The following is a 21070-nucleotide window of genomic DNA, read 5'->3' as shown; positions in this document are numbered from 1 at the left end:
AAAATCTGAAAGAACTAGAATTTAGTCTCTGAGAAACATTATAGAAAGTGATGGGAAAGTTTCAATAAGACGTACCAAAATAGCCAAATTTGGGCAATAACTTGCTTCTGCCCACTCTGGCCCAATAACATGATCTTATATTGTCTGAAGGCAGAATAGGGACATGGCCAAGGAGAAGGCATACAAATCTCATGCTCAAAAATTATTTGTTTTTATCCCTCAACTTTATTAAGGAATAACTGTATATATTTAAGTGTAAAATGTGATGATTTGATATGCCTTACAAGGTGAAATGATCACCAAGATCAAAATAATTAACACATTCACATCTCACATCTTGTTTCTTTGTTTGTTTGGTGGTGAGAATGCTTAAGATCTACTGTCAGCAACTTTCAAGTATACAATACTGCCATTTGTTTTATATTTATCACAAACTGATTCCTCCAGGAACTGCTCCATGTGCTTCCTTTCATAGAATGACCACTGCAATTCTGGGAGGTGGGAATTGTTATCCCCACTCTATAGAAGAGGCACGAAGACCCAGAGAAATTAGATAACTTGCCTAACCTCAAAGACCTCTTCCTGAATTTTAGGCTTCTGTTAATCTGTCCATAAAAGGCTATTCATTTTATAGAAAGTGAAGAAATCCACCAACTTATAGAATATTCACATTTACTAAATAAATGGGCCCCTGGAAATCTTTCATCTTGTTATTTTACCAAGAGTTTCAATCTTATGATTCTATTGGTCACTGATGTTACTTTGTATGCCCATCTAAAACACACACAATTTTAACCTAAGTGAATAAACAGAAAAGTATTGCATCTATCAATCACAATTTCCTGGTTTGACAATATGAGTTCCAACCTATTCACATAAGTACCTTGAAAATAATAAGCCAGAAAGTGACCTACCTTTTGAGTGAGCAGAGCTTGAACAACTTGGTTGGCTACCTTTAAAAAATAAAGAAAAGAGTTGCCGTTTATAATAATGAGACTTTATACGCATGGACTGTAATTTACCAATACGTTTCCCACAGCTTATTCTACCTAATTAGCTCCTCATTTGCCTCTTTCCTCTCTGTGTAGAGGACCTGATTCTTTTCATAATAAGCCTATCCTTCTAGGTAATATTTTGCTTTTTTCCAAAGGTGACCTCGTTGCTAATTAAGATGGTTAGGTTGGGAAGATCATTCATACCTTGACTTCCACATTTCCATATTTGGAAAAATAATATCCTTTCATATGTAAAGTACTCCAAGATGGCTAAAAAATGATACAGTGTAAAACAGGATCCTAATTATCTGTACACAGTTTCTACACTTTGCTGATTTACAATGTCCTTTGTCTCTCCTTCCTATTCTTTTGCTATGTGACTATTTCACTACTTAAAATGACTTGGAATAGACATAGGTTTGAATGGTGGAGAATAAGAGCAGCTCATTGTTTTCTATATGCTCTGTTTATGTCCTCCATGTTTTCATTTATGCCATCCTCTTGTCACTGCTACCTGTCGCAGAATCTGCTGGTTGTTTACTCTAACATCTATTTTCCCCTAAGTAATGAACTCTGATTTTTTTTGGCTGGGTACATTTAAATACATTTCCCAGCTTTCCTTGTAGATAAGTGTCACTTTGTGACAAATTCCTGGCCAATGAGTTATAAGTCGACTTTTTCTCTTGATCTTATAGAAAGTCTTTAAGAAGAGGCCTCACTCTTTTTCCTCTTTTTCCTGTCTGGGATATAAAAGTGATGGCTGGAACCTCAGCAGCCACCTTGATAATGAAAGTAACACATTAAGTATTGTTGGATGGAAAAATAGCATGAGCTTGGTCCTGATGATGCAGGGAGTTTCACTGTCTATCTCTGAACTATGTGAGAGAGGAAAAAAAAATATCCACTGTTATTTTGAGTTTCTTCCAATACACAATCAAATAGAATTCTTACTACTATATTAACATAATCCTGATTTTTTTCAGGTATCAGGCAGCTTGGGTCAGTAGGAGAAGCTAGGCCCCTTTCAGTGAAGGAGGTGAATCTTGATTAACCTAAACCAAACTTGGCAGCTCCATTCCCTTTCAGCAAATAGTTTAGCACTGGGCAATGTGGCACCATTCCAGTTAAGAACCACATATAAACCCAATAACATGTCCCTGGTATTTGCAAAGATCTGGGCCTTTTCTGGCATTTTCTCCAGATAACCATTCATCATTTCTCTATGTATTTGAGCTAAGATTTCCTTTTCATTTGCAGGTTTCAAAAACACAGTACAGGAAGTCACTTACTTAACTTCACTATAACCTTGAAACTATGTACCCATATGGTTACTCTTGATAAAATTAAGGTGGGCAGGTGAATTAAGTGGAATTTTTCAGCCAGTACATTAACTGTACACATTTAATATGATCACATTTAATATGATCACTGAAACTTACAGTATTAAAGACCAAGTCAGAATATTTAAATGTCCTAGATTAGGTTACTTCTGTTTATTCATTTCTTCCCTCATTTATTAAATATAAATCTGTAGAGTATTTGTAAAGCTAGATGACTGAGATATGTTCCTTGGTTTCAGAGAGAATATAATTGGCAAGTATAACACGCGTGATAAGCACATAATCATCTTGGTAATTCTCACATTCAACCAAAGGCTGAGGGACATGCTTTCATCTTTTCATCTTGATAACCAATTTATTTTTGGTGATACTAAACTATGTGTGCTTGTTTCCCTGTCTAGTATAGTGGAACAGATTAGGGTAAGAATGTTTTCATGGAGCTTAATTGTTTTTTCACTCAACATTGACAAAGTAGCACATCCTTAACGACAGTTGGCTACCAGTAAGTCTCATAGAAAATTAAAACGCAGGCTTATCATCAACTGTGGTTAGGAGGCATTCACAGCACAAGCAATAAATGATTAAAATCAGATTACCTATAACTGATTAGTTGAACTGTAGGCACAAGAGGTTTTGGTTTTTTTTCCTATCAGAACCCTTTCCAAATTTACATTGTTGACGTTAAGCAAAGAAGAGAGAACTTTCACTGAAACAACTACAGTTTTGAAAAAAAAAAAACTTGGACAGTACCTGATATAGTTTATTTATTTATTTTGAAGTCCAGCCCAAGTTAAAGAAACCTACCCAAGGAACCTCAAAGACCAAAATAAACCATATTTCCCTTAACTGACGCCTTTTCTTTTCCATTATCAGTTGATTCATACATGATCCTAACAGTGATAAATGTTATTCAGCCATACAAATTGACCAATAGTGTCATCTTGAAAATCTTTCAGTTTTTAAATATTCATTCCAATTCGTAAGCACTGAAGATTTAAACGTCTAACTATAGGTCATCTATTTTACTCTTGGCAAATTAAGAAAAAAACATACAACAACAGAAGAGTTCAACTATTCATACAGCTTGAATCAGGAACAATGTACCAAAATTAATTCATACCATAAATAATTTAATTCTTTTGGATCTCAAACTTTGGATTTGATTTACATTCTCATAAAACTGCCTAATATCAATATTTTCTTTTCTTCCCCCAACTGGTCCCTCACTTAAACCAGGCTGTGGAACAGTGGTCACATAAAATAGCTCTCTACATGATTTAACAGGAGACATAAATGAATAACCTAACTGTAACAGCCCGCAGGAGAAAATACGTTCTATCTTTGCAATCCGAGTATGTTGCCCTATAGGCTTATAGGCTCCATCTCTGACACAGCTCCTTCTGGCATGTACTTTGGACTATTGTTCTACCTAATAATTGAACAAAGATACACGAATGCCTTATTTCTTTACGTAATGACATGGGGTAGGCTATATTACCCAGAAGGACTCGCAGGTCCTCTGCAGAAGAGCAGGCCGGTTTGTACAAATGCTTTCCTGGGTACTGTCTATAAGACGGTTTCCTGGGTTTATCACTACTTTTAACAGCTAAGCTTCCCTGAAGCATCAATAGAACAGCTGTTTGGAGCTTCTGCCTGCAACCTCTAATAGGTTCACAAGATGACCCCTGGAATGAGCCCCTGCCCTCATCATAGAATTACACCCTTAGCACTTGGGTTGCAAATAATCACATACCCGCAGGCCCAGCTAATGAGAACAAATAACTTCCAGTGTCACCTGACAGCTTCCCTCTCCAAAGAAAGGGAAAATAGCAGCTGGGCTGGGCCAGGGGGACTGGAGACAAGCAGAGCAAAGCCAACAGTCTTTAAGTCTCTGGCTTGTTTTACAATCTGCCTTAGGCTCTCTGCAGAGACCCCTGTTTTGCCTCTGGTGGGGCACGGTTGCAGGGGAGCCGGAGATGCCAAGGAGAGGGCCCAGGTATGTCTCTTTTCATCTCCGTAAGGGTTCTCTCAGACAAGCCAGCTCCTCTGACACCTTGCTCATCTTGGACCCACACAAGTCTTTGTTCTTCTCCATCAGGCTTCTACGGGTTGTGTCCCCGCCCCCGGCCCCGCCCCCAGCCCCCGCTGCACTCCCCTGGAAGCAGGTGGGCAGAGGGAAGAGAAGTCAGGGCTGCGGCTTTGTCTGTGTGTTTTTTGTTTTGTTTTGTTTTGTTTTCAGAAGAGTCCTTGAGGCTGAATGAGAAGCCACACCTGGGAGTTATGCTAAGAGGGAGCCAATTCTCACCCAATCCAGAGGACAGCCAGGGCTGGGTCGAAGGTGGCAGTGTGAGGAACTCAAAAGGCACCAAGCTTCGACCAGGTCCTCCTGCCTTATAGTCTTGCTTTTATCCTTGCCTGTGCTATTTTATCATGCAAAGCAATTGTCACACCAGCAAGCTCATTTAAAAACCTAATTGGAAAAGGACAAGTTTTGGAAAATGTGCTTTGGAGTTTTCAGTGCTTCTGAGTTTGGTTTATCATACTGAGGCAGCTGGGGACAAGTGGGAAGAGCATCGGGGCAGAATCACAAGAAGGATTTGGGTTCAAATGCTGCTTGTGTTGATGATACACTGATATATATGGGGGTCGAGGAGCAGCTTGACTTGACTCATTTGTGATCTAGGGGAACTGGCTACCTCCCAGCTTGTGAAAAATGCCTGAGATGATAGATGTAACCAGAGAAACCACCTTGGACAGCACCTGCTATAAAGCAGTCACCCCATTAAAGTTAAATCTGAATCTGAGCATTTGAACTTCAAAGAATAAAATGCATTTTGAGGTAACTAGCTAAGAAAGAATGGTTTGATGGGGCGCCTGGGTGGCTCAGTCGTTAAGCGTCTGCCTTCGGCTCAGGTCATGATCCCAGGGTCCTGGGATCGAGCCCCGCATCGGGCTCCCTGCTCTGCAGGGAGCCTGCTTCTCCCTCACCCTCTGCTTGCCTCTCTGCCTACTTGTGCTCTCCCTCTCTCTCTCTTTGTCAAATAAATGAATAAAATCTTAAAAAAAAAAAAAAAAGAGTGGCTTGAGAATAAGATATTATATTTGTATAAGGATGAAGTGTGTGTGTGATATGCATGTATAAATATAAATCATTAAGCACCTATATTATTTTTTTGCTCTGTAAAATACTGGGAGTGGGAGAAATTCATCAAAATATGTATGTGGGATCACAGGTAAAATTAACTGGGAAATTAACTTAGGGCTGACAATCTCCATTCATTCATTTAGTCATTCAACAAATACACATTAAATGCATAGTATGGGCCACGGACTGTGCTGGATCTCGGAGAAATATGCTGAATAGAACATAGATGCTGCCTCATGGTGGTCAGAATCTAGAGCAGACACAAGAAGTCCATTATCTGTTGATTTCATGGTCCATTCATGAAATGGGCATTTGAAGCACATGAGAACCACAAGCAAGATCATCATCTCCTATCTCCATCGATCAAGACGTTGCTTTTCAAGATTACTTAGGGCTCAGGTGAGGGACATACACTGAGAATGTCTGATGATTCCACAATCCAGTCTTGGATTACAGCATAGGAATCAGAGAGGAAGGTCAGAACTGTTCTTAACAACCTATTTTTGCCTTTATTTAGCCTGTGGGAAGCCTGCTTCTCCCTCTCCCACTACCCCTGCTTGTGTTCCCTCTCTTGCTGTGTCTCTCTCTGTCAAATAACTAAATAAAATCTTTAAAAACAAAACAAAACAAAACAAACAAACAAAAAAAACAAAAGAAATTTTAGGGCTTTTTTTCTTTTCCTGAGCTACCTCCATTTCCTGCCTTTGTGCTCTGAAGTAAGAACACAGAGAAGTCAGAGAAGAACTCAAATCTGGCATCCTCATGGAATCTAAGGAACTCTGGCTCTACTCTGATGGTTTGAAGGGGAGGGCAGGTTCTCCAAATTCTGCATGCAGAAACTTTACCAGGGAAATCTGGTAAATTGGCAATTTCCTCACCCTTCATTCTGCTTGAGAATAGCTGAGTGAGGTCTGAGAATCTGCATTTTTCTTTTCTGTGTTGATTTTATTTTTATTTTTCAAGATTTTATTTAAATTCCAGTTAGTTATCATACACTGTAATATTAGCTTCAGGTGTAGAATTTAGTGATTCATCACTTATATATAACACCTGGTGCTCATCACAACTGGTGCCCTCCTTAATACCCATCACCCATTTAACCCATCCCCCCCCCACCGCCCCTCCAGTAACCCTCAGTTTGTTCTTTATATTAAGGATTTTTTTTCTGGTTTGCCTCCCTTTTTGTCCACTATGTTCATGTGTTTTGTTTCTGAAATTGCACATATGAGTGAAATCATATGGTATCTGTCTTTCTCTGACTTACTTCACTTAGCAAAATATACTCTAACTCTATCCAAGTCATTGCAAATGGCAAGAGCTCACTCTTTTTGATGGCTGAGTAATATTCCATTGTATATACATACCACTTCTTTATCCATTCATCAGTCGATGGACATTTGGACTCTTTCTGTACTTTGGTTATTATTGGTAATGCTGCTATGAATATCAGGGTGCATGTGCCCCTTCAAATCAGTATTTTTGTATCCTTTGGGTAAATACCTAGTAGTGCGATTGCTGGGTCATAGGGTAGTTCTATTTTTAACTTTTTGAGGAACGTCCAAACTGTTTTCCAGAGTGGCTGCACCAAGTGTGCATTCCCACTGAAGTGTAGAAGGGTTCCCCTTTCTCTGCATCCTTGCCAACATCTGTTGTTCCCTGTATTGTTAATTTTAGCCATTTTGACAGGTGTGAGGTGATATCTCATTGTAGTTTTGATTTGCATTTCCCTGATGATGAGTGATGTTGAACACGTTTTCATGTTTTGTTAGCCATCTGGATGTCTTCTTTGAAAAAATGTCTATTCATATCATCTGCCCATTTTTTAACTGGGTTATTTGTTTTTTGGGTGTTGAGTTGTATAAGTTCCTTATATATGTTGCATACTAACCCTTTATCAGGTATGTCATTTGCAAATATCTTCTCTCATTCCAAAGGTTGCCTTTTAGTCTTGTTGATTGTTTTCTTCACTGTGCAGAAGCTTTTTATCTTGATGACGTCACAATAGTTTATCTTTACTTTTGTTTCCCTTGCCTCAGGAGATATATCTAGTAAGAAGTTGCTACAGCCAATGTCAAAGAGGTTATTGTTTGTGGTCTCTAGGATTTTGATAGTTTCCTCTCTCACATTTAGGTCTTTCATCCATTTTTTAATTTATTTTTGTGTATGGTGTAAGGAAGTGGTCCAGTTTCATTCTTCCACATGTTGCTGTCCAGTTTTCCCAGCACCATTTGTTGACGACACTGTCATTTTCCCATTGCATATTCTTTCCTTCTTTGTCAAAGATTAGTTGACCATTGAGTTAAGGGTCCATTTCTGGGTTTATTCTGTTCCATTGATCTATGTGTCTGTTTTTGTACCAGTACCTACTGTCTTGATGACTCCAATATAGCTTGAAGTCCGGAACTGTGGTGCCTCCAGCTTTGCTTTAGTTTTTCAAGATTGCTTTGACTATTCAGAGCCTTTGTGGTTCAAGAATCTGCATTTTTGCAACCACTGCACATCTTTCTGATGCAGAAAGGGCCCAGAAAAACACTTTGAGAAACACTGTCCCAGCGTTTACTTTTTGTTTGCTCAGACACTGTTGAGGAATTGGAAATAACCCAAAATTTCCACATGGGTCTGTTGCTCTTCTATCATTATATCCAAGTTTGGTGGAGCTTTTATCCTCTGACACTTTCTGAAAATGTTCTCTGAAGCACAGCATTCAGAGGATCAAGTGCAATGCTTCTTAATCTTGGCTGAATATTATAACTCCCTGGAGTCTTTAAGATTTCTAACACCTAGGCTCCACTTTAGACCAGAATTGGATTAGAATCTCTGAGATGCGGCCCAGCTGGCAGTATTCTTTTTTTTTTTTTTTTTTTGGTGCAAAATTGTGGTTTATTAAAGCATGGGGACAAGTCCCGTGGGCAGAAAGAGCTGCTGCACCAGGGTTGTGAGGGGTGGCTGATTATATACTATGGGGTTGGGGGAGGTAAGGAAAAGGGAGGTTTTCAAAAGACCTTTCATATGCTAAAGAGGACCTACAGAATACCAGTGGCCTTGCCATTGTCAAGTTAAGGTTGTTTTTCCCTCTAGCAAGGCATTAACATTAAGATGGTTGGGATCTTCCTGGAAGAATGTAGCATATATCCCACGGGGGGTGGGGGGGGGGTGGGGGTGGGGGGAGGTTGCAGGGTGCTTATGCTTTGTCTTCAGCTAGGCTTCTGCTCCCTCAATATTTCCCCCTGAACAATTTTGACCCTTAAATCTTTAAGGTCGTTGAAGGTGGAAGGTCTCATCTTCTGTAATGTCTTCCTGCTGAACAGGGATGTAAAGATGTCCCTACCTATGGGTCAATATTGGTCATTTGGGGAACATATAGGGGAGGTATGAAAGGGGAGGCAGCTGAAACCAAGGTGGACAACATATATGAACCTCCTTGAATAGAAAGGATCATCTGTCAGCTGCAAGTTATGGCAGTGAAGGAGTCTTGACACTAGGAAGGGAGGCACCAGTGGGCAGTATTCTTAAAACCTTCCCAGTTAAGTCTGATGTTCAGGTAAGGGTGAGAACTACTTGGACTTTACCTGTTTCAACTCCTGTGGCTGAAGATGCCCTTTCAGTTCTGCCCCCTTAACTGCCAGCTCACCCACTACCTCTCATGCCCTTTATTGACTGTGTTGTATGATCTCAAAGACCCCAGGGTAGATCATTTCCTATGAGAGTTTCCCTCGTTTCATTCTTCTGTGATTGACCATCCCTCTCACTTCTGCCAAGCTAGGAGCACCATGACTTCCCAAGCCTGGGTGACCCTGACACCTGACAAATATTTGTAGGATACAACTGAATCCATCTAAATGTAAGGCAACATTGTGAGATGTTACTTTCCTTATTTTTATATGTGTCATTATACTTCTCTCCATGGGAATTAGCTGGTCCTAAAGGAAGGCTGGCCAAGGCATTAGTGAGAATAAACAGCAATTCACTGCTTACCAGCAAACTGTGTGTCAAACAGCTAGAGGAGGAAACTAGGCTCAAACATGCAAAACTCCAACCCCCTCAAGAAATCAAGACTGGTCCTTGGTGTTGCCTTGTGTTGCAAGGCAAGGAGATGAGGAGCTAGGTAGAGGGAAGTGAAGTGGTGAAGTGTGTGTGTGTGCATATGTGTGTGTGTACACACTTGTGTGCACACATTTGTGGACACGTGTGTGCCAGCAAGCCCGTGTGTCCGTGGATGTGCCTCTGTTTCCTTCTGAATAAACATATCCCTTTTTTTAGAACACACAGAGGGGATTTCCTACTCCCAAGTGTTTTCCCCAAATTCTCAACATGTTCATTTCCCAGAAAATAACAATCAGTGCAAAAGGGATTGAAGAACATTTTAATTTTAGATTATATCCACTTGTGTATGTTTTATGAAACCCACTAGCAAGGAAATAACTTACATGAGGCCTTACCTTGTTAGTGTGTCTAATTAGTCTAAAAAGCCTTGAAAAGAATTTCCAGTTGGCATTATTACTACACTCAACTACCCCTTTGAGAGTGTTCTCTTACAATGCATAGAAATGAATTGCCTACCCTCATGCAATTAGTTACAAAAACAACTGGCATGTGTAATCAGGGGCCGGTATCATGAATGCAAAACATGTGTACTGCTCAAAGGTAGTTCTGAGTTGCAAATCACCCCTTTGGCAACAGTTAATTTTCGCAATTAAGAACAGAGGGACTCTCCCTCTAAAAATTCTGCCTTCAGTCGAAACTCCATATGAAATAATTCTGTGGATGAAAAATTATGTTTGACCTGACACATTCTGATGAAACCTTCAGAATGCAGACATAGGGAGGATATGGAAAACAAGACTAGGAGTTTCCATAAAGAAATGCTGTGAGCTTTTTGACTGATGGGGAGGGATGACCTGTGGGAGAACTGTGACAAATAAGAGGTTCCTGTGGTGTGATCCACATAAATTTCACTTCTGAATACAGATTCAACCTCATCAGAAATTCCGCACAGGAGGTTAAAGTGAAACTTTGCTGATCAATACATATGACCCAAGGGCAATATTTGTTCCTTTCAATATCCTTGGATCTATTTGGTCTTTCTTGCCCTAAACTTTGATTGGACCAAGAGCCTGGGGGACAGGATTGAGAAGTGCTGAACTGGCCTCACTAGCCTGAGTCATCATTCCCCTCTTATGTCAATTTACTTCAGCTATTCTTTCGACTTTGGGCATTGCGAAGATTATTCCGAGTCTTTTTAAGACAGGGCAGAGCACTGCAAATACCATTTTGCTTGGCTAACTGATATATATGGCTAGAAATATTAAACATGTAAGGAACTTTCTGGAAATACATTGAGGGTTCTTCAACGACACGCAAGTCACTGTAAGGCAAAGTGGTCCATGCTATGAGGACTGTGGCTCTCAAACTGTCACCTGGAGAGCCTGAGAACATACAGACTGCCAGGCCCACTCCCAGACTCCCTTCTGCAGGATGTCTGGGGTAGGACCTCAGAATGTGCATTTCCAACAACTTCCCAGGTGAGGCTGATGCTGCTGGCTCAGGGGTCACATTTTCAGAAACCCCGGTGTAGGAAAATACTGGCCACAGCTGCAACTCTGAGGAGAAAAACCGCTTCCAGTTTGGAGGGAGGGGAGAGGTATGTGGGGCAGTGATGATGTCATAAGAGGGATTTGAACCTGTGTTCTTCACAGTGTAAACCACCACCTTCTGGGACAGTGTGGGGGAGGGGAAGAAAGATCAAGAGGAGTTTTCTGGAAAAGGTTTTCCTAATTGTTAGTGAGGAGAACAAGACTGAAGATCTATATACTAGTTTCCCCTGGTAAGGTAATGGAACACGATTAAATGTAGTTGTGCTTATTTTCTGAAAACCTGTGTCAGCTATTTCAAAACAACTTCTAAGATGACTAGATAGATACGTGCAAGTTTTAGGGTTTCGGACAGATGACTAAAAAAGTCATCCCATTAAAGTAATAACTCCAGTCACCAACAAAATCCCAGATGAGAGCCTTGTCAGTGAGGTGAATGGCCCATCCTGCCTGGGTGTCACCACAGATACTGATGGTAGGAATCCTGACAGAGTGTGAGGGGAATGGCTGAGGAGAACGAGGGCCCTGCACACACTTCAATTTTCCCCTCGCCTCCCAGGAACTCAGAAACGCCCACCATCTTTGCCTTCATCTTTTCATTATCATCAAATAATATTTCTCAAGTTTACTCACACGTGTAACTCTTTTTCCATTCTGCTCAAATTTTCTTCCTCACTTCCCTTTCTCTTCTTGGCTTGTTCTCAATCTACTGATTTTTTTTTCCTCTGGCCGCCAACTGTGAACATCATCCCCACCCACTCTATCAAGGATTTGCTTTTTCAGAAACAGCATCCAATTGGAGATGCAGTGTGCCTTGACATGGCTTTTCTCATTCACAGGCTGGGGATCACACTTACTGGACAGAAGGAATTTATCATACAGTGAAGCATTCCCCAACTGTGTTCCAAGAATATTAAATCATAGCCAAAAGGAATTTACAGATGCCTGTACACTAAAATAGGGAGAAAAGGAGAGAGGGAGGGGGAGGGAGAGGGAGACTGACCTTCCTTCTCAATATCCACATACATGTTTGCAACCTTCCTTTGGAGGACAAAATGCTAATGTTCTGCAGAGGCTGCTAACAGACATATATTAAGATCTGAGCAAGGGATTCCTCAATAGTCTAGCCTTGTGCGAAGAACCTTTCTAAGTCCACTTACCTCGTCAAGACATCGCTCATACTGTTCCCTTTGATTTTCATTTTCCAAAGCCAATGCTGAATTCTCTGCCTGCAGTGACATACAAAAATAATACAAATAAATCCATGAAATGTTGTGTTAGGTGACAACTTATTCAATACAGTTACTAAATATATCTCCTCAGGATCCAAAACAATCTTTTAGAAGAATCTTAGACAAGTTTGCTCTAAGTACTTTTATAGATATCTCATGGATGACTTCTGTCTTATCAACTTGTTCACAAAAGTACATTACCATTTAGAGAAATGCAAAACTTAATATTCTTTTTTTTTTTTTTTTTAAGATTTATTTATTTATTTATTTATTTGAGAGAGAGAGAGAGAGAGAGAAACAGCATGAGAGGGGATAGGGTCAGAGGGAGAAGCAGGCTCCCCGCTGAGCAGGGAGCCCGATGCGGGACTCGATCCCAGGACCCTGGGATCATGACCTGAGCCGAAGGCAGTCGCTTAACCAACTGAGCCACCCAGGCGCCCCAAAACTTAATATTCTGAACAGGTAGCAAATCAAATCATGGCCTGATGTGAGTGTTCTGTAAAAAGATTACCACGTTTATTTCATTCTATGAAAATGTAAATGTAAGAAATGCCTCAATCCACTTCATTAAGGCCTGTTACAGTTTCACAACCCACTATTTGTTTAGGCCATAGAAAAGAATCTCAGGTCAATTCATGAGAGCATAGTTCCAAATGCAAACCAAACATGTTGTTTTCCTTGTTAATCAATGGCTATTAAGCTAAGAATATAATGAGAAATTTAAGAATTGAGCTATACTTGAGTCCCCCTGCCCCTTCCCTTTTAAAAACTATCGCTTTCCTGCTGTGAACTGTGCAAGACTGTTGAATCTCAGATCTGTACCTCTGAAACAAATAATGCAATATATGTTAAGGAAAAAAAAAAAAAAGAAGAAGATAGCAGGAGGGGAAGAATGAAGGGGGGGAAATCGGAGGGGTAGACGAACTATGAGAGATGATGGACTCTGAAAAACAAACTGAGGGTTCTAGAGGGGAGGGGGGTGGGAGGATGGGTTAGCCTGGTGATGGGTATTGAGGAGGGCACGTTCTGCATGGAGCACTGGGTGTTATGCACAAACAATGAATCATGGAACACTACATCTAAAACTAATGATGTAATGTATGGGGATTAACATAACAATAAAAAAGAAAAAAATAAAAATAGACACAAAAAATATAAAGAAAAGGCAAAAATAAAATAAAATAAAATAAAATAAGAAAACTATAGCTTTCCTGCTCCTCAGAGCCAGTGGCTATCTAAATGGTAAATAGGTTTCTAGAGGAGACTAGGTCGAATATGGTCACCTGGTTACCAGCGAAACAATAAGGGGAAAAAGACACAGGTATATGCATATTAGGTTTTAGAAGGAGCATGAAATGGTGACATGGGATCTGCCCTCTGTAGTGGCTGACCTGAGTCCCTTTCAGCTACTACTGGCCTCGTTGGAGTCCTGAGCTGTGCAAGTTAACCCTTCCCAAGGCTGCTGCAGTGAGCATGCCCCTCCCCCCCAGGCAAACTCTGCTCTACCAACTGTTTCACTATAATCCTCCTTGACATTTGGAAATGGGGATATATAGCTCTAAACCAGTTTTCTTCAAAAGAATGGTATGATTTTTAGGTGGTGCAAAGATCAAACTTTTTTCCTTTGTAGTGTCTTCCTATCAGGGTTTTTTTTTTTTTTTTTTTTAACTTTCTATGTGGAAATAATTGCAAACTTACAGATGATTTGAAAGACTAGTATGAAGAACTCCCACATCCCCTCTCCTCAGATTCACCAACTGTTAACATTTTGCCACATTTGAGAGATCATTAGATCATTCTCTTTTTCTTTCATCGTGTTTCCCTGCAACTTGAAAGGGAGTTGCAGACATGATGCCCTTTATCCTTAAATACTTCTGTGTATATTTCCTAGTAACAAAGACATTCTTCTACACAACCACAGTATCATCAAGTTTAGGAAATATTAATTGATATAATACCACAGTCTGATCTTCAGTACCTATTCCAATTCATCCATTGTTCCAATAGTGTCATTATAGCAATTTTTTCCAGTCCTGAAACCTATCCAGGCTCAAGCACCTATTGCATCTATTTGTCATTCATATAGGATGCTGGAACATTCTGGAACGGTCCTTTGTCTTTCATGCTAATTTCTTTTTCTTTTCTTTGTTTCCTTCCTTCCTTCTTCCCTCCTTCCTTCCTTCCTCACCCCTCCCCTTCCCTTCCTTCTTTTTCTTTCTTGGAAGAGTAAAGGCCAATTATTTTGTGGAGTGTCCCTTAATTAGGGTTTGTTTCAAGTTTCCTCCTGCACACTTGGCAGGAGTAGCACATGACTGATGCTGGGTTCTTCTCAGTGCATCCTATCAGAATTATGTCATGTCCATGTATCCATATTGGACATGTTAGCTTTGATCACTTGGTTAAGGTGGGGTCTGCTAAATCTCTCCACTCCAAAGCTACTTTCCTATTGTAGTTAATAAATTGTGCAGAGATGTTTTTAGACTATGAAAATATAATATTTCTCATCAAACTTTCATCAGTTTATCTTAGCAACCATTGATGAATCTTCCCTGAATCAATGATTCCTATGGTTGCACATGGTGATTTCTCACTCTATTATTCCAACTACATTTATGAATTTACATTCTATCATAAGAAAATGCTTTTCCTATTTATTATTTATCAGTATGAACACATGGATTCTTGAAAGGGTTCTGAATTACTATTTTATTTATTTTGATGCTCAAGTTATCCCAGCTTTGAAAAGGTGAACCTCTGTAACCTGTGTCCTTTTGACATGTTTTCATCATTTTGAAGAGGCTTTCTTTTTAGGCACAGGGAAATGTTCCAAGCCCACTTTGCTCTTTCTTTGCGCCATTGCTGAAATATGCCATTTCTCCAAGGAATCCTGCTTGCTTTTAGTTGGGGAATGATATTTGGAAATTAAGATCTGATTATTAATGAATGCCATTGCTACTGAGAGGTCATTTCTGTCAGTCCCTTTCAGTGAAAGGGTCTCTGTCTTTCTCCTATCACTACACACATACACACACACACACACACACACACACACACACACACACACACAAACTCTCTCTCTCCAACCACTACAGAATTCTTCTTTGTCTTCCCCTTTTCATATTTGTGTCTTCCTTTTCTACACTGAGAACACAGGCAGCCATACATTTACTCATTTATTCAATCCCACAGTGCATGCAAAATTGTTACTGTATGGAAAATAGTAGTAAGAAGAGTTCACAATTTGATTTTTCTTTAGAATGTGGGTATATAGTAATGATGCGATGTTCAAAAGTTACTAAATTGGTAACTGTCACTCTTTCCTGTAGTTATGCTATTTATTCCTTTGTGCAGTTCAGTTCATTTGTTTCTGACAGTACTCAGATTTAATTTCCCCTCTTGTGCATTTCACCTCAGTTTCAGAATATAGAAAACATTAATATGGTCCCAAAGTCAAAACTATACTAAAAGGTACACTCAGTGAGGTGTCACTTCCTCTCCTACCCCTCCTCCAGTCCCCTCCACCTCTTGCAGGTTCTTTAATAGTGCTTATTATTCCCTTATTATTACTTTATCATTACTATCTAGTTAAAATCACGTCCCTCAGCTCCCTCCAATTACATATGCCACAATCACCTTTCCCCTCAGTCCTCCTTCCTACCAGTCCTCTTGTTGCATTCTTTTTTGCTTTATCAGCATGTTTCACTGTTCATCAACCCTGTTTCTACCCTTGTTTTAGCTTCTTTACCACATGATGATTGGAGGAGGTTGGTCTTATATTTCTCTAGCATCTTACAATTTTCCCTCTTCCTTTTTCTCTGCAGAACCAGATCTTCCAATGGCACCTCTTCTCTCTTTGCGTCCTTCTCCCCAGAAACGTTGCTTCTCTGAGACTGTCACCTCAGGTCCCCTACACTTTCAAGCCCCGCCCTACAGCCAGCACTGGGCACATCCAGTCTCCATCTGTGGTCAGTACTAGGAGTGCCTTGCCCCCACACTCTGCCACCTCCCTCCCCTGGGACACACAGGCTTGCAGCCCTAAGTTCTGTGGGTATTTGGTGTTTGTCTCCTGAACAGTGATTTAAAGTTCTAATGTTCCATTTTCTGGTAACACAGAAGACATGGGTTATATGTGGTATTATTTGTGCCTCTGATGACTGCAGTGTTTTCCTTGACAGGTGTCTAAAAAGCTCAATATTGAGGCCAGTTTGTTATTTTCACCAACAATGAAACTCAGGTGAAGTGATCAAATGAAAACGGGGCACAAATTTGAGGGAAAATGCTAGCAGAAGCCTTTTTGGAAGTGCTCTTGCCACTGTTAGATCATCTTGACCTATTCCTGGTTCACGTCCCAGGATTCAAATCCCCGTTTCTTCTTCAGGTATCAGTTCTAATACTTGACTTTGACTTCTTTCCTCTGGACCTGGTCCCTGTTTTAGCAACCACCTGAACACTCCTGTCCCTCAGGCAGGATCCTGCCATGTGCTTTCCTCTCTTGTCATGGGCAGACATCTCCCACACAACCCAGCGATTCTATCCTCATGCTGATCATCTGTTTGGACTTGTTCAATATTGGTTATCCCTAGACTGTTTCTTCTCTTCCTTCCCACCTGCCACCCCCTACCCCTCATCCCTGACACTCAACTGAAAGCTGTTTCCTTATTGCTTGTTGCTGTTTCCTTCAGGGACAGCTGTGGCCTGTCACACCAAACCTCTTTCATACCTGCTGCTGGTGTAACCTCCCAGGTCCTCCCTCAGCCCAGGTGGGAGGACTGACGCCAGGTTCTAGCCCCATCGTTGCAGGCTACCTGGCAATACCGGGGTGTGAAACCTTTAGCGAGTCATTTAACCCTGCTGGGTTCACAGTTCCTTAGGCAATAAATGAAGGGAGCAGCCTAGCCAATCCACAAAGTGACTTCCAGTTCAAATATTTGGATACCGTGAATCACGGGGGAACTGCTGGAATTCCATTTCTATAAAGTCGCTGCTTTCTTTAGACAAATTGAGCTCGTGTGGGGTCCGCTGGTTTCAGGAAGGTAATGGCACAAAGGATAATGGGAAGAGATAAAGGAGAGAATGGCAATGCCAGGTTACGCTGTTTTCACTTTAAATGTCTTAGAAAAAAATGTGTTAAGGAAATAAAGCTGAAAATGGGGATTTATATGAGATGTCTCCATCTCCCTCCTACCCACAATATCATGTTGCAATAACACTGCAATCGATCCATTCAGATAATTACCATCATTATACCACTTAAATTACTTGCCTCACGTTTACTGCTCTGACAATCTATTACAGGCAAGCAAATTAAACACCTAAAGGGTGCTGGGGAAGACACTAGTTGTCACAGTTATGGTTAATGTGTTCAGTTGCAGAGACCAATTTAATTGATGTAATCCTACATATCCCAGGGGACAACAGAGATATTAACAATTATGCCAGTGAAGTTAAAATAATCTTGAACTTGTGATCTTCTTTAATCCATTTGCATTTATTAGAAATTCAGGATTTACCTGCTACCAACAGGAGGCAACAGGGGGAAAAAAGGGGGGGGGGGAAACAAACCTTAATTAAATGTGATTTAAAGAAACAGTAAATCATTTTATGGCAGGAATGAAAAAGGACATGGGAGAGAGGAAAAGAGAAAAAGTAGGTGTCACTGCTGAGAATTACAGGAATTACAACACAGGTCTTTTCTACTTCAAGAAATTATGTTATTAAATCAGTATACCCAGAGGATGTAATTAGAGCATGCATGCTAAATGTAACAGTGGGTCTTTGTGTTCAGCTTTGTCTTCTACAACAACCAAAAACTTTTGCTAGACTGAGTCCCTCATTTAGAGCTCAGTGTGGTTTCCTCATGACTTCCAGTTGCTGGGATTTAAATATGTTCCTGATTTCATCTCTAATGTTCTCACACGTCTTTATAAAACTGAGCAGCTTCATAGAGTAAATCCATATTGTTTTGGTTCACTGTGGCGGATGGGTCTAAGTGAACATTTATTTAAAAGGAACTATGTTTTTCAGAGGTCTTGCTCTGTGAATAAATTCTGGCCAGAGCTTACAAATGACTAAAAGGACTGATGCTTCTAGATCACTGTTGCACATTAATTCTCTAAATGCTAATTAGATCTAAAATCTCTCTATACCATGAATTTGCTTAATACATCTCCCATAGTTGAATGTCTGTGTCCCCTGAAATTCATAAGATGAAATCTTAATGCCTGATGTGATGGTATTGGGGTGGGGGGTGCTTTGGGAGTGATTAGGACATGAAGGCTGAATCCTCAAAAGTCGATTAGATTTATATAAAAGAGGCTCCGGAGAGCTTGCTAGCTCCCTTCCACCATGTGAAGAGACAGTGAGAAGGCGCTGGCTATGAACCAGGAAGAGGGCCCTCACCAGATCTTGACCATGCCAGAGGCTTGATCTGGGACTTCCGGGTCTCCAGAACTGTGAGAAATAAATTTCTGTTGTTCATAAGCCACCTAGTCCATGGTATTTTGTTGTAGTGACCTGAACGGACTAATACAACATCCTTTTCCACAGACCAAAGTTAGAACAGTTCTACACAAAAGAGTTCCCTCTGCAGTGAGTAACGACTCCACTGCAGGCTTTTCACCGCCTATACTCTGTTCCCACTCATCTATCCAACATCCATCCACCTGTGTTTGCTGCGTGAGAGAATTCGGCATCTCTCAAGTCAGGCCACGCTCCTGACTTGACGAGGTCTCTCATCAAGACCCAGCTCTTGTTCCCAAGGCTGCACCTCTGGTTCTGCTGTGGGAGCCTGGGATATGCTCCACTTCCCTACTGACCCTTCTAAATTCCACTCATTTTTTTTTTTTTTTTTTTTTTTTTTGTGGTGTGGCTCAAATCTGAACCTAAAAAACTAAAATGGAGGCATATATTAAATTTTAAGTAATTTCAGATGTACAAAAATATTTGGAAACCATTACAAAGAATCCCCCTTGCTTTCCCTCCCAATTCCTCAAAGTTTACCTTTTTACCACATTTACTTGATCATTTGTTTTATGCCTATTTATAATCAGAGATGATTAAAAAAAATTTTTTGAAAGTAAGGTGCAGACATGATAGCCTTTTACCCCTTAATACACAAAATAATGTTGTAACATAACCACTGTGTAGCTATCAAATTCGAGAATTAACTTTGATACAATACCTAATCTACTCTACAGACCTTGTTCCAATTTCACCAATTATCCCTCTACTGTCCTTACCATGTCCAGGATTAATTCCAGGTTCCCAGAGCTGCATCCGATTGTCATTTCTCTTTAGTTTCCTATAACATGGAAGAGTTTTTTTGTCTTTCGTGACTTTGACATTTTTCAATACAGGCCAGCTATTTTGTAGAGTGTCCTTCAATTTGAGTTTGTTTGATGTTTCCTCATGGTTACATTAAAGTATTTCCTTTTATAATCATAACTATCTTATGGGGAGTTGCTTTGAAAATATGTAACTATCCAAAAGTCTTTGAGATTATGCAAATATCTAAATACCCACACTTTGTTCATTTATTTTAGAATCCATTGATAATTTTTTGCCTAAAACAAGTATTACAGTGATAGTTACCAAATAGTAATTTTTAAATTCCACTTTTCCTCCTATGTCCATTGGTTTGAACTCTACCAAAAGGAGGAGTCGTACATTTCAACAATCAATTATAATGTCTTCAGTTGGGATTATTAATTTTATGAATATTATTAGTCTTCTCTAGTTAAACTATAAGCTCTCTGAGGTAGGGATCAAGCCTTATATGCATCTTTTCAAATGAGAAAAATTTAAATTAGTGCATTTTTGCTAGAGTTTTGTGTAGAAACAAAAATTCATTTTCGTATTTATATGTACTTAATATCGATGAGTTTGCACAAGTAGTGTGTTAGGTAGGCACTTTTACCTATGTCCTCTCAGTGGTGGTCATACACATACATATGGATACATCCTAATGCATCTTTTAGATAATATCTTATAGCCAAGTGGGAAATTAAACAAATAAACAATTTTTACTCTTTGTACATGCCAATATTATTATGCTGTCTATAGGTTCTAAACAAAAAAACCCAGTATACATCATCTGACACATTTTGACAACTGGCAGAGTATTTAAAGTTCCTACTTCTCTATAGTGAGCAGTATGAGAAATTCAGTTTTTGTTCCTTACTTAAGAATGTTAATTTCACTCATCACTAGTATTATCATAGTGGTAGATTAAAGATGGTTGCAAAAAATGCTTTATGATTTATTTCCTTGACTCTGGACTGGCCTTACTGACTTGCATGACCAATAGAATGTGGCCGAAGTGCCATTCTGAGGACTTCCAAGGCTAGACTACGAGTTTTTTGGCTTCTACCTTGGCCTCTCAGAACTCTAGCTCTTGGTGTCTTGAGTTGCCATGTGAGAAGGCTGGTGTCTTGAGGTGGTATCAGGCCCAAGCCACATGGAGAGGCCCTGGAGGATGAGATGCCATGGGGAGAGATAAAGACCAGACATGGGAATAAAGAAGCCATCTTGGAAATGGATCTTCTAACTCTAGCTGACACCACCTGGATTGGAGATGAATCCAGTTGTGTCCTTTTCAAATTTATGACCCACAAAATTGTGAGGAGAATAAAACAGTCATTTTAGGCCTCAAAGCTTACACAACAATAGATAAGTGGAATGGACATATTTAGGGGATGAGCTAGAACATCATTTCTTCCATGCATGCATCCAGTTATTGATCTCTCACTGTTCTCCAAGAAGCATTCTA

At 40.0% G+C, this 21070-nt stretch overlaps 1 protein-coding gene across 14 annotated transcripts in view; it reads right to left on the bottom strand.

The window, feature by feature from the left end:
• Positions 1 to 21070, bottom strand: part of NCKAP5 (NCK associated protein 5) — a 974611-nt gene that overhangs the window by 184152 nt on the left and 769389 nt on the right. For all 14 annotated transcript variants that reach the window (XM_032411698.1, XM_032411742.1, XM_032411716.1 and 11 more), the window contains 2 exons: positions 12232 to 12300; positions 915 to 953 (listed from right to left, as the gene is read on the bottom strand). In XM_032411698.1, the coding sequence (XP_032267589.1) occupies positions 915 to 953; positions 12232 to 12300 (108 nt within the window). The remainder of the gene's footprint in view (positions 1 to 914; positions 954 to 12231; positions 12301 to 21070) is intronic.

This window comes from Phoca vitulina, unplaced genomic scaffold (assembly GCF_004348235.1).
Source record: "Phoca vitulina isolate PV1807 unplaced genomic scaffold, GSC_HSeal_1.0 scaffold1, whole genome shotgun sequence".
In the NCBI taxonomy this organism is placed as follows: domain Eukaryota; kingdom Metazoa; phylum Chordata; class Mammalia; order Carnivora; family Phocidae; genus Phoca; species Phoca vitulina.
Note: the sequence above shows the minus strand (reverse complement) of the source record. Positions and strands in the feature narration are given on the sequence as shown.